The sequence below is a fragment of the Physeter macrocephalus genome, chromosome 2, assembly GCF_002837175.3.
Source record: "Physeter macrocephalus isolate SW-GA chromosome 2, ASM283717v5, whole genome shotgun sequence".
In the NCBI taxonomy this organism is placed as follows: Eukaryota; Metazoa; Chordata; class Mammalia; order Artiodactyla; family Physeteridae; genus Physeter; species Physeter macrocephalus.
Window position 1 is genome coordinate 21,286,945 of NC_041215.1, and position 12,708 is coordinate 21,299,652.

Genomic DNA, 12,708 nt, shown 5'->3' on the forward strand with positions numbered 1-12,708 from the left:
GGGCGGGCCAGAGCTACCTCGCACTCCTTGTGCGCCCTGCTCTCCGCCCGCCGCCGCTCTCCAAGGTGCTGAAGACGCCCCGGCACCTCTCTGGTCACCACTCCAGCCTGGGGGTCAAGGGACCCCCTGCCTCACTCCTCTATCCTAGGTTGGCCCAGTCCCTCCTTCTGTGGGTTGGGGAGGCCCAGACTCTAATTCAGCCCCCACCCCACTCCACCTCCATGCCAGCCGTGTTCTCTCAAAATACTTTTTATTGAGGACCGTAGTAGCAGTCTTAGAAAAAGGGAATGGCTGTGAGCCATGGCGGCCCCGAAGTTCAGAGCTCAGCCCGTGCTCCAGGGCCAGGGTCCCAGCAGACTTGGCCGCTTCCTCCTCCCTGTGTTCCAGGGGGCAGGAAGGAGTGGCCGAGCGGGGAGTTACCGAGGCCTGGTGTATGCCTATCTCTCTGGGTCGGTGGATCAGTCTGTGTGTGTCTTCCTGTTTCCTTCTGCACTTGGGTCTGTATGTGTATTTCTCAGGCTTTGTGGCCTTATGGTCTGTGTCTGAGCATCAGTTTCTGCATGGGCCTGGGTCCCTGGGTCTGTAGCTGTGAGTCTGTGCGTCTCCATCCTGACACCATCGCCGGGGTCTCTCCCTCACCTCGGATCCCTGTGCCTGTATCTGTCCACTGCAGCACCCACTGAAGCACCCCTGACTAGAGGGGCCTGGGGGCACATACCCGTGGTGCTCACAGCTCCCCCCCTGCTACCTCCAGCCCCACGCGCCCCGCGCCGAGTGCTTGTTCGGGCCGGGCACAGTCTAGGAGGGTGGCCCGGTCCAGCTCCTTCATGGGGTTGCCCTGCACCAGGGTCCCGTTGTCCAGATCCTCCGTCGAGTTGTCTGGAGCCGGCGGGTCCCGGGATCCCCATTCCCCCTGAGGGCTGCTTGGAGACCCTTCCTGAAGTGTGCCAGCCCTGGGCCCATGTCCTGGGGTTTCGGAGCCTGGCACGATGTTGGGAGCCACACGGGATGCTGCATCGTTGTGCAAAGTTCTGGAGAAAACTGAGCAAGGGTTGGGGGGTCGTGAGGGATGGCCTGGGGCGCTGGGTCCCTTCTTCATTTTAGCCCCCAGCCTCAGGAAGCAGTTGCAAGGGGGCCTCCTCCCCCTCCCCCAGTGGCCCAGTATGGGGGCTGGGGATCCAAGGGGAGTGCGCCCACAGGGCAGCCCAGAGGGGTTTTGAGGGAGAAGCAACCCCCTGGTCCACCTACCTCGTACAGGCACGAAGTCTCCGGGGCTCTCGGCTTTGTTGGAGGCGAAAGGGCTGATGGAGGGGAGGATGATGAGGGCAAAGGAGAAGAGCAGGACCTGGTGGAGATGGGGGCAGGGTCACCCCGTCCCTTCCCCTCCCCTGAGCACACTGGTCTCATAGGCAGGGAAACTGAGGCCCAGAAGACTGGAGCATGCCTGAGCTGGGGCTCAGGGACGTCTATGCTGCTACTAACACTCACCTCCCCCACAGGACCCTCTGCCAAGGCTGACAAGCCCCTTGGAGCTGGGGGTCAGGACTCACCGCTATGCAGGTGCCCGTCTGAGCCGACTTGCTGGTGGACTGGACCACGATGGCCTGGAGTTTCTTCAGCTGCTCCAAGAGGGACCTTAGTGGAAACGTGAAGACTTGGTTGATCCCTACATAGCCTTGACCTGCCTCTCTGTGATTCCTGGGGTCCCCCAGCCTGGCTGAAGTCTGAATCCTGTCCATCCCTCAAGGCCCCACTGCTCTTAAAAGTCCCAGAAGCTCCCTCAATAAATCTCCATTGAACATCTCACCCACTTCTCTGCCACCCCACCTTCTCCATGCAGGTTGCCATTATTGCTCGCCTGGACACCGGCCCCAGCCTCTGGTCCCCCCAAGCTTCTCCTGCCTCCTCTAGAGTTCATGCTCCCCACTTTTCCAAATGTGACTCAACTTCTCCCAACCCTCCCAGACCTCCCATCTCCCTCGGAGGTAAAAGCCCAAGTCCTCCCCGAGGCCCACAAGGCCTGGCACAGCCAGTCCCGTCCCCTCCCTGCCCTCCCCTCCTCCCTCTCTCCCCCTTGCTCACTCTGCTCCAGACACACAGCCCCTCACTGTTCCTCCTACACACAAGCATTCCTGCCCCAGGGCCTTTGCACAGGCTGTTCTCGCTGTACCAAGGACCCTGTTCCCCCGCCCCACCCCCCACAGGTCTTTTTGTAGCTGCTTCTTTCTTATCTGTTGGGTCTCATCTCAAATGTCATGTTATCTGACCTCCCTGCCTAAAATGGCACCCCCCTCACTCTCTAGCCCCTTCCCCCTAGTTTATTTTTCTTCCCAGTGGCTATCACTATTCGAATGATCTTTCATATATTTTTGTTTGTCTTGAGTCTGTTTCTCAGTAGACTGTGAGTCTTTAAGTGGAGGGGCCAGGTCTGTTTTGTTCACTGTTTGGGTCCCAGTGTCCAGAACTATGCCTGGCACAGAGTAGATGCTAAATAAAAATTGAGTAAGTAGGGCCATACAGTTTGATCTAGAAGTATGCCAATGTAGCAAATACTCAGTGGAAGCTATTTGGAAACAATGGCTCAAGAATTTTCCTCAGGTTAAAAACAGGTTAGTAGAAAATATAACACCTGGTTGGAAAGTTTAAACATAGCTACATTATAGCACAGGAAGAAAAGAACTAAAATTCCCTTCTAAATACCACCATAAGAATCAATCGATTCCCTGGTGGCTCAGTGGTTAAGAATCCGCCTACCAATGCAGGGGACACGAGTTCGAGCCCTGATCCGGGAAGATCCCACATGCCGTGGAGCAACTAAGCCCATGCACCACAACTACTGAGCCTGCGCTCTAGAGCCCACAAGCCACAATTACTGAGCCCACGTGCCACAACTACTGAAGCCCGTGCGCCTAGAGCCCATGCTCCACAACAAGAGAAGCCACTGCAATGAGAAGCCTGCACACCGCAACGAAGAGTAGCCTCGGCTCACCGCAACTACAGAAAGCTCACGCGCAGCAACGAAGACCCAGCTCAGCCAAAAATAAATAAATAACTAAATTTATTAGGAAAAAAAAAAAAGAATCAATCCCTCACTATTTTCAAACAGACGATTCTATGAAAGAATAAGGCACCAAGCACTGTCCACACAACATGAAGAATAGGCAGATAGGTTTTTAAAAAATAGATCAAGCTGTTTAAACTTCAAACAGGACATCACAGAAGATGGAAATTTAGCCTGTATTAACTCAATTATGGAGGCAACACCGACCTTGTGACAAAATGAATGTATATATGCAGGGGGATAAAAGATTTAAGGTTTAAAAAACACCCAACAACTTGACAGAGGCATACATTTCTTCCCCAAAGCTGAATGAATGCAACAAAGTCCTCTCTGCCACCAGAGCAGACATCCAACAGTTCAAAATGTGAATCGGGAGGTTGACCACGACGGGGGGAGGAAATACCACCTCCTCCCATCACAACTAAAGTGTTAACACAAGCTATTTCACAAACACCTGTAATGGCATCATCCATGACACCCCCCAAAAATTGACTAAGTAAATGCACCCACAGATGGAATCACCTGCAGTTATCCAGCACACCATACTCCTAGCCTTTAGCCATTCATATGCCATTTCCTCTACCGGCAGCATCTTCCCTTTAGTGAACTCTTATACAACCTTCAAGGGCCCAAGTCCAAAACCCCTTCTCTCTGCAGCCTTCCCCCTTTCTAGGTGGAGCGCTTACCCCCTGCTCTGTCCTGCCATCACACAGCCTGTCCCCCCATGTCCACCTCTCCTGCAAGGGACTCTGGGGTCAGCTCCCCCTGTTCTCTGCCCCAGTTTGACCAATACTCACAGGTTCTGCTTCTCAAGATGCAAGACCTTCCTCTGAAGTTCCTGGTTCTGGGCAGTGCAGGCTGACATCCTGCAGGGGCAACATCACAGTGACATTCAGAATATGCCTGTCACCAACAGGTCAAACTAACATCTCTTTGTGAGGCCCCACTGTACAGGCAGGGAACCGAAGCCCAGAGAGGGGAAGTCATTCATCCAAAGTCACCCTGGCAAGTCTGTAACAAGGCCAGAATTTGAACCCAGTTCTGCCTGGCTCCTAGGTACCATCTTTGCATTGGTGTGGGGGCTTTATTCTAGTCTGAGCCCCCAGGATTGGAAGTGGACCACCAAACTCAGGCCGTGATGCTTTGAGAAGATGCAGTAGCATGGCAACTGAGTCCAAAGAGACCCAAGTTACAATCTTCACCCTCCCTGTGACCTTGAGGCACTCTGCTGTCTGGCCTCAGTCCCCTCATCTGTAACGTGGAGATACAGTAACCTACTTCACAGAGCAGTTGGGGACTGACATGAAGTAGAGTTGATTAGGGGCTTAGCAGAGTACATTTGAGGAAAAAGACAATGTGATCATTCCATCTGGGGTTTTGGGGTCCAGTCCGGGAACCCCACCTTTCCCATCTGCATCCATCTGTTAATGCTGTCTTGGCCCAGACCACTCAGATGTAGAATTAAAACACTCAAATCATGGGACTTCCCTGGTGGTCCAGTGGTTAAGACTTCACCTTCCAGTGCAGGGGATGTGGGTTCAATCCCTGGTTGGGAGCTAGGATCCCACATGCCTTGCAGAAAAGAAAAAAAAAAAAACCAACCAAAACATAAAACAGAAGCAATATTGTAATAAATTCAATAAAAACTTTAAAGATGGTCCACATCAGGGCTTCCCTGATGGCGCAGTGGTTGAGAGTCTGCCTGCCGATGCAGGGGACACGGGTTCATGCCCCGGTCTGGGAAGATCCCACATGCCGCGGAGCGGCTGGGCAGTGAGAGACCCGCGCACCGCAAAAAAAAAAAAAAAAAAAAAAATTCTTAAAAAAACCCAAAACACTCAAATCATGGCATGAGGATATGCTAGTCCTCATATCACAACCAGGGAAGAGAATAAATTCTCCCACTAAAAGGCCCTCCTTCTAAATAACTCATGGGATAAAGAAGAATCCACTGTGTAAATTAAGAAAGACCTAGGGACCAAATGGTAATGACAATGGTACAAACCAAAATGTGTGAGATGCAGCTAAAGCAATGCTGAGAGGAAAATGTATAACCTTTTTTCTTTTTCTGTTTTTTTGGCCCCTCAGCATGCGGGATCTTAGTTCTCTGATCAGGGATCAAACCTGTGCCCTGCTGCAGTGGAAGCATGCAGTCTTAACCACTGGACTGCCAGGGAAGTCCCCCTGAATGTATAACTTTATTACAGCTCAACCAGCTGAACATACACATTTAACAATTAGCAAAAGAACAACAGAATAGATCTTCCCCACCAAAAGCAAAACAAAACACAACTAAAGACACAATAAAGCTAAGAGAAATAAAGGAACTAGAATACAAAAAGACAACTGGGTGGGAGGAAAAGCCAGAAATTCATTCTTTAGAAAGAATAATAAAACAGACAAACTTCTGGCAAGATTGACAAAGATAAAAAACAAGAGAAGGCACAAATACACAACATGAGTTAATTAAAACGGGCACAACTATAAATTATTCAGAACTTAAAAAAATAATAGGAGAGAACTATGAACAAATTTATGTCAGTAAATTTGAAATGGACAACTTTCCAGAAGAATATGACATCTCAGAATTGACTAGAAAAGAAATAGAAAACCCAAATCTGTAACATTTAATTAAATCACTTTTGGTTTAAAAAGTGAGCAAGCTAAGTTTTTATGTTTCTATTAAAGAATAAAGAAGAGCCTGTCCCTCAGTAGCCTAAATGAGTTGAGAGAGGCGATTGGATGAGATTGGGGTGCACAGTTCTTTTCCTTTTTTTAAAAAAAATTTTATTTATTTATTTATTTGGCTGCTCCAGGTCTTAAGTTGTGGCACGTGGATCTTAGTTGTGGCATGTGGGATCTAGTTCCCTGACCAGGGTTCGAACCTGGGCCCCCTGCATTGGGAACGTGGAGTCTTAACCACTGGACTACCAGGGAAGTCCTGGGGTGCACAGTTCTTTTTTTAAAAAGATTTATTTATTTATTTATTTATATTTGGTTGCACTGTGTCTTTGTTGCTGTGCATGGGCTTTCTCGAGTTGTGTCAGGTGGGGGCTACTCTTCGTTGCGGTGCACAGGTTTCTCATTGTGGTGGCTTCTTTTGTTGCGGAGCACGGGCTCTAGGCGCGCGGGCTTCAGTAGTTGTGGCACGTGGGCTCCGTAGCTGGGGGTCACGAGCTCTAGAGCGCAGGCTCAGTAGTTGTGGTGCACGGGCTTAGTTGCTCCGTGGCATGTGGGATCTTCCCAGACCAGGGCTTGAACCTGTGTCTCCTGCACTGGCAGGTGGATTCTTAACCACTGCGCCAACAGGAAAGTCCTGGGTGCACAGTTCTTAAGTTGAGGAAATTCTGCCTTTCTTCTCCCCCACCGAAGGAAGCCATGACAGCTCTGAGGATCAGTGATGCTCAGCAAGGGAAGTAAATGTCCTATCTTCAGGCAAAGAGCCAGGACAAGACGGATGATACCTTCTCCCTTCTTGGCATAACATCTTCTAGGGGATTAAGGGGCCTCGAACCTGAGCCCTGTACCACCTTACTAGGCATTTTTCCATCCTTGCAATTCACATGAAAAATTGTCTCTCCGAGAGAAGGAAACAACTCTAATTTTGTCAGATCCTGAAAACTGTGACCTTAGCTCCATTGCATCCCTCTCTCAGGCCTCAGTTTCCCCCTTAAGTGTGGTGTCCCGGGACCCCAGCCTTACCGAGTTTCCAGGCCATCAATATATTCCTTCTTCTTTTTCCGGCTTTCTTGGGCTGACTGTTTGTTCCGAATTTTCCGGCGGATTTTTTTCAGCACTCGCTCCTCATACTGCAGAGTGATATGGGGAGCAGACTGAGGCAGTCTGGAGGGTCCGCTCTCTTGTCCAGACCCCACAACTTCACCCCATTATCCTCCCAAGGGAGCCATCCCAGGCTCGGGGACTTGAGGGCAGACCCATGATGACCTGAAGACCAGATTTTCTACCCCGAAATTCTTGCAGAATCTCTAGGGGGGTCCTGGGTCCTGAAGGTCTTCCCAGCTCCCAAACCCAGTCCCGTATTGGCAACTGGATTTTGTGCACTGGTGCAATCCCGCCATCTTCTGGCCATCTGTGGGAACAGCGCCTTTCCCGGGGCCAGTTATCAAGACTAAGAGAGGTCTTCCAATTGGAAAAGCAAACTCAGATACTGATATTGAGTGAATAGGCTGGGTGGAGACTGCGGCCAGCTAGAAAGCCCCCACTGCGTTGGCTTTGAGGATGATTTTTCTGGCTCTGGTGACAGACACGTCCTAACATTCTAGTGTGGGAGACCCAAAGGTGAGATTCATGGGCAAGTAGCTGCAGGAAAGGGGGCGAGCTCCAGAGCCGGGGATCCCACTGACTCACCTTGGTGAGGGGCAGCTGGGTGGGCAGGGTGATGCCTTCTTTGGCCAACAGCTTCTTCTCGTCCTCTGTCAGCACCAGCTCCTGGCCGTGCCCGGTCCCAAGGCGCAACAGGTTGGGGGCTGCCAGGTGATGTTGCTGTGGGGAAACCAGAATTGCTTTGAGGGCAGGGAGAGTGACTGCCTCTGGGAAATGAAAGAGACATCAGGTCTGAGAAACAATCGATCCATCTGCTGTAGAGTCCCCACTGGCACTAGGGCTCCAAAGAATCAGCACACAGCCCTCTGACCCAGCAATTCCACTTCCAGGAATTGCTCTTTAGATACAAGTTTTTCATTTGTTTCACAAGTAGTCATTAGACAGCTATGTATTTAGCACCTACGACATGCCAGGCACTTTTCTGGGCTCTGAACATTCCTTGCAGTGCAGTCTGCAACAGCAAAGGGAAAATCCAACACAGGGCACAGGTTAAGTGAGCCTCCAGGAAATGGGGGTGAGGGATGTTTCTCCCTGTCTACTTGTTTGTACCTTTGGAACTTGGACTATGTGAATGCATTTGCCTATTCAAAATTTTTTTAATTAAATTTAAATTATGAAATAGAAACACTGAAAATGAAAGAATCGTGTCATCAGAGAGCCAAGTCTTAGGAATGTCACACCATGGAATGGGAGGCTCAGGAATAAAGGTGGAGATTGGGGCAGCCTGACATTCGTTGGATCAAACTCCACTCCCTAGAATTCCAGGCCATGGATCAGCCCAACCATTTTCTCTCCAGGATCCAAGCCTCAGCATGGTCATCTGCGAAATGGGGATAAGGTCTTCCACTTCCCAACATTGTTCACACACAGAACAACAGTATTAAACTTGACACATTTACAAAAGGCAGTTAGTATTTCCAGAGCAGTCATTCACCTTTCCTATCTTTCAAGACAGAATTGCTTTGAGGGCAGGGAGAGTGACTGCCTCTGGGAAATGAAAGAGACATCAGGTCTGAGAAACAATCGATCCATCTGCTGTAGAGTCCCCACTGGCACTAGGGCTCCAAAGAATCAGCACACAGCCCTCTGACCCAGCAATTCCACTTCCAGGAATTGCTCTTTAGATACAAGTTTTTCATTTGTTTCACAAGTAGTCATTAGACAGCTATGTATTTAGCACCTACGACATGCCAGGCACTTTTCTGGGCTCTGAACATTCCTTGCAGTGCAGTCTGCAACAGCAAAGGGAAAATCCAACACAGGGCACAGGTTAAGTGAGCCTCCAGGAAATGGGGGTGAGGGATGTTTCTCCCTGTCTACTTGTTTGTACCTTTGGAACTTGGACTATGTGAATGCATTTGCCTATTCAAAATTTTTTTAATTAAATTTAAATTATGAAATAGAAACACTGAAAATGAAAGAATCGTGTCATCAGAGAGCCAAGTCTTAGGAATGTCACACCATGGAATGGGAGGCTCAGGAATAAAGGTGGAGATTGGGGCAGCCTGACATTCGTTGGATCAAACTCCACTCCCTAGAATTCCAGGCCATGGATCAGCCCAACCATTTTCTCTCCAGGATCCAAGCCTCAGCATGGTCATCTGCGAAATGGGGATAAGGTCTTCCACTTCCCAACATTGTTCACACACAGAACAACAGTATTAAACTTGACACATTTACAAAAGGCAGTTAGTATTTCCAGAGCAGTCATTCACCTTTCCTATCTTTCAAGACCTGCTGAAGTTCTGCCTCCTCCAGAAGCCTTCCTGGACATGCAATGACCCTCCAGCCTCTCTCCCTTATGGGTATATTTCCATGAGCAGTCAGTTGTCCCCTTTTGACCATGAGGTCCCCAGAGGCTGAGCACACAGCTGGCGCTCACCGCGCATCTCTCAAGTCAAGAGGGGTGTTCTGCTCTTTCTTAGAGATTGTCAGGACAACTTTGGGTATCAGGCAAACTAGAGTTCAAATCCTGACTCGGCCACTTGCTTGCTGTGTGACTTCGGGTTTGTGGCTTAACTTCTCTGGGCATTGGCTTTCTCATCTGTGAAATGGAGGTACTAATTGGGTTCTCAGGTCTGGTTTACCTGTAGTAGAACCCTAGGGCAAGATAGACAGCCCTCGGTCAGCGTGCAATGGGCACAACAGGCCCAATGGGCCAGCCCAGGGATTGAGCCTGCAGCAGCTCTGTGACTTAGGTCAAATTACTGGACCTCTCTGTGCCCATTTCCTCCAACGTAGAATTAAGATAAGAGCTCCAGTTTTCAGGGTTGCTGTGAATTAAAAGATGATACATTAAGAGCATTTAGAAGAGTGCCTGGCCTATAGTAGATGCTTGGTAAGTTTTAGCCTTTTTTTAAAATGCTACTACTATAGTAGAAAGTATCCCAGCCCAGGAGACACAGAACTCAGGACTGGGACCCACTGACTTACTCTGGGTGGAAGTCAGAGTAAGTGACTTGGACTTACCTTGGACAACTATCAGCCCCTGTCTGTGACTGTCTTCCAGTCTCCAAAATGGGGGTATTGGGGCCCCATGAACCCCAGCGCCCTCCCACCTCTGATGCTCCAAGGGGCAGGTCGGGACTGCTCACCAGGTCCCCGCCACTGCCAGAGAGGAGGAGGTCTTTCACTGTGAGGTTGCAGTGTGGGGGTGAGCTGGCCAGCTCAGCCTGCTCCTCGGCGTACAGGCCTGGGCTCCACATTTCTGACAGGGCAGATGGGGACAGAGACAGGGAGGGAGTCAGGCGGGGGGCCCCTGAGCTCCCAGCTTCTACTTCCCTCCTCCAGCAAAGCTCCCAGCATTGACCCCAATGTGCTAGGGATTTGTAGCACAGCTTGGGGCCCCAAGGCCTGGTGCCTCAGTCTCCCCTCCACCATAAGATGGGAACCCAGATTCATCAGGACATTGTCAGGGACCCACTGTCAACCCAAGAGGGAGCAGCTGTTATTGCCCAGGATTATAGGCTAGATCTGCAGCTGGCCTGGCCTTCTCTCTCCCTCGGGGAAAGGACCAGGTCTGATTCACCTGTGGTTCCCTCCCACCAGGTACCTGGCACACTGTAGATGAGTTGCTCTGGAGAGCACAGACTTCAGAGTCAAATAGCCCTTTGCTCTAATCCTGACTAGGTGGAGCTGTGTGACCTTGGGTAAGGGACTAAACCTCTCTGAGCCTTAGTTTTGTCAAGTCTCCAAAGGGACTAATAAACGTTCCCATACCAACGCAATGTTCAAGAGACAAAGGACACCCTGCTGGCGGTGGCTTCTGCATCAGGCCTTTCTCCAGGTCCAGGGGGAACACCCCAAGGCCTGGGATCCCATGACCTCACACACTTTCACTGAGTGTCTACTATGATCCAGGCACGGAAGGTCCAAAAATGAGGTTGCCAGCATGACGCTTGGGGCAGGAACCAGCCTGCCAGGGGCGCATCCCACCTTTGCGGCTCTGACTCATTTCTTAACCACCTGGAAAACGGGCCCATGACAGCATCCCAATATCCATCTCAAACGGTGGGTTTGCGGGTACAGTGCCTGGGAGAAGCTGAGGGTAGTTGGCAAAGACACAGGACTCACCCAGGTCTATGGCCACGGAAGCCTCAAGCCCTTGGGCCACTGGCCCAAGGCTCCTGGTGGGGCAGGCAGGGCCAGGATGGTAGGAGGGGCAGGGCCCCTTGCCAGACTCTGCGCTATGGCAGCTGGCCGGGGTGGCAGCTACCCCACTGTGTGGAGGGGTGTCCTGGGGGTCGGAGGGCAGATCTTCTGAGATGCCACTGTCACTGGCCGCAGGAGACCAGGTCGGGGAGCTGGGCACTGATTCTCCAGAACCCAGGATGGAGTTGAGGAAATCATCAGAGTTCGGGCCTGGCAGGACCTGTTGGGACGGAGAGGGACGGTGGGAATTAGGCCTATGTTTTGGTTTGGATAGCTGTGTGTCTCTGGGCAAGCCACTGACCCTCTCTGGGCCTCACGTGTCCTTTCTGTAAGATGGAAAGAGCTAACGCTCCTTGCCCCCAGTGTTGTTGGAGCCTGAACACAGTCACGTAGCACGGGAACAACATCCAACCGTGCTGAGGCACAGGCCCCAAGTTTAAGTCTGCATCCAACTGCAAACTGCTGTGTGTGTGACCCAGGACAAGTTACCACCCCTCTCTGGGCCTCGCTTTCCCCACCTATAAGAAGAAGGAGATGTCACCCGCCCCTTAGGGTCGCTGAGAGGTTCCATACAATAACGTGCTTTGCTAAAATCTCACACATGAGCAATAAATGCACAGAGCTGAGTGGGGTCCTGGCTCTGGCCCTGGGGTAAATGCAGTGGGTTATCACCTGGTCCTCAACGTGGCCCCAGTCCTCGCCCAGCTCTACGTGTCTCAGGATGCCGTCCTGCCGGTCAAACAGGAGATCCAAGAGTTCCAGGCTGTCGATAGGGCATGTGAGACTGGTGGAGGAAGCCATCTGGGGCAAGGAGGGGACATTTGTGAGGGTCACGCAGCCCTTCTCCTCCCCACCACCCATCTGCACACCACCCTGAGGTCCATCCTGCTCCAGTTCTATCCCGGCTCCAGCCCCAAGGTCGGGCCTGCTGCTCCTGCTTGCTGTACTTCTGTCTCCAAATCTGTGTTTGGGGGCCAACCCAGAGACTCCCGGGACCTGACAGCCAATTTCTTTAAAAAGTGGTAGACAGATGCCCCCGTAGGGATGATCAGCCAATGGAGCTAGCCCTCTCTTGCACTCCCATGCTGCCCAGATTCCCCCCTTCTGGAAGGCGGGGGAACAAGGAAAAAAGACCAGGAGCAGCCCCGGAATGGAGACACCATTTTGGTCGTTGCATTCTCCCTCTGGGCCTCAGTCTTCTCATCTGTAAAATGGGATGTGGGGTTCCTGCCAACCCTGGGAGCTTGGGGAAGGTTCCTGGCATAAACCCTCCCTCACCTGGAGACCCGTGCAGGGCTCACCTTTCCAACTGCTAAATCCCCATTCATGAGCCTGGCCAGCTCTTTCTCCAGCCACTTCTGCGTCTGCTGCAAGCTGGGGGCTCACCCCACCACCAGGGCTCCCAGGCTCAGCCGACTCTTCTCTGTGGCTCTGTCACCACCCCTAAAAGATGCTGAAATAGTCCTGGGGAGCTCCTAGCCCACCCCCAGATGCTGATTGGGGAACAGGCAAGACAGACAGGGTTAAGGGCCAGTGACACGGGGGCAGGCTAGGGGGAGGGGCGGGAAGACCGTTATCTCAGATGTTTCGTGCTTTTCCAGCCGGCAGTGGGCAAAGGCCAAAGTCTGGGGAGCCGCGGCTCTCGCATGACC

General features: G+C 51.5%; 1 protein-coding gene across 2 annotated transcripts; it reads right to left on the reverse strand.

Moving 5' to 3' along the window:
* Positions 1-273: 273 nt before the first annotated feature.
* CREB3L3 (cAMP responsive element binding protein 3 like 3) lies at positions 274-12,495 on the reverse strand. Of its 2 annotated transcripts, XM_028500238.1 has the most exons (10): positions 12,358-12,495; positions 11,729-11,857; positions 10,979-11,276; positions 10,000-10,112; positions 7,430-7,564; positions 6,764-6,870; positions 3,859-3,927; positions 1,551-1,635; positions 1,249-1,345; positions 274-1,041 (listed from the first exon to the last, which is right to left on the reverse strand). In XM_028500238.1, the coding sequence occupies exons 1-10, from the start codon at positions 12,382-12,384 to the stop codon at positions 728-730; spliced, it is 1,374 nt and encodes a 457-aa protein (XP_028356039.1). In that variant the 5' UTR covers positions 12,385-12,495; the 3' UTR covers positions 274-727. The 2 variants fall into 2 exon arrangements, with proteins under 2 accessions (XP_028356039.1, XP_054937300.1); XM_055081325.1 differs by lacking the exon at positions 12,358-12,495 and having other exon boundaries at positions 11,729-11,917.
* Between the last annotated feature and the right edge of the window lie 213 nt (positions 12,496-12,708).

Bases quoted from the DNA above. Each gene is read 5' to 3' on its own strand.
- CREB3L3 (XM_055081325.1), bottom strand. From the start codon at position 11,917: ATGGGTGGTGGGGAGGAGAAGGGCTGCGTGACCCTCACAAATGTCCCC. The intron at 10,113-10,978 runs GTGAGTCCTGTG...CTGCCCTGTCAG, and splicing joins TTCCGTGGCCATAGACCTGG to AAATGTGGAGCCCAGGCCTG. The intron at 7,565-9,999 runs GTGAGCAGTCCC...GTTTCCCCACAG, and splicing joins CTGGCAGTGGCGGGGACCTG to CAACATCACCTGGCAGCCCC.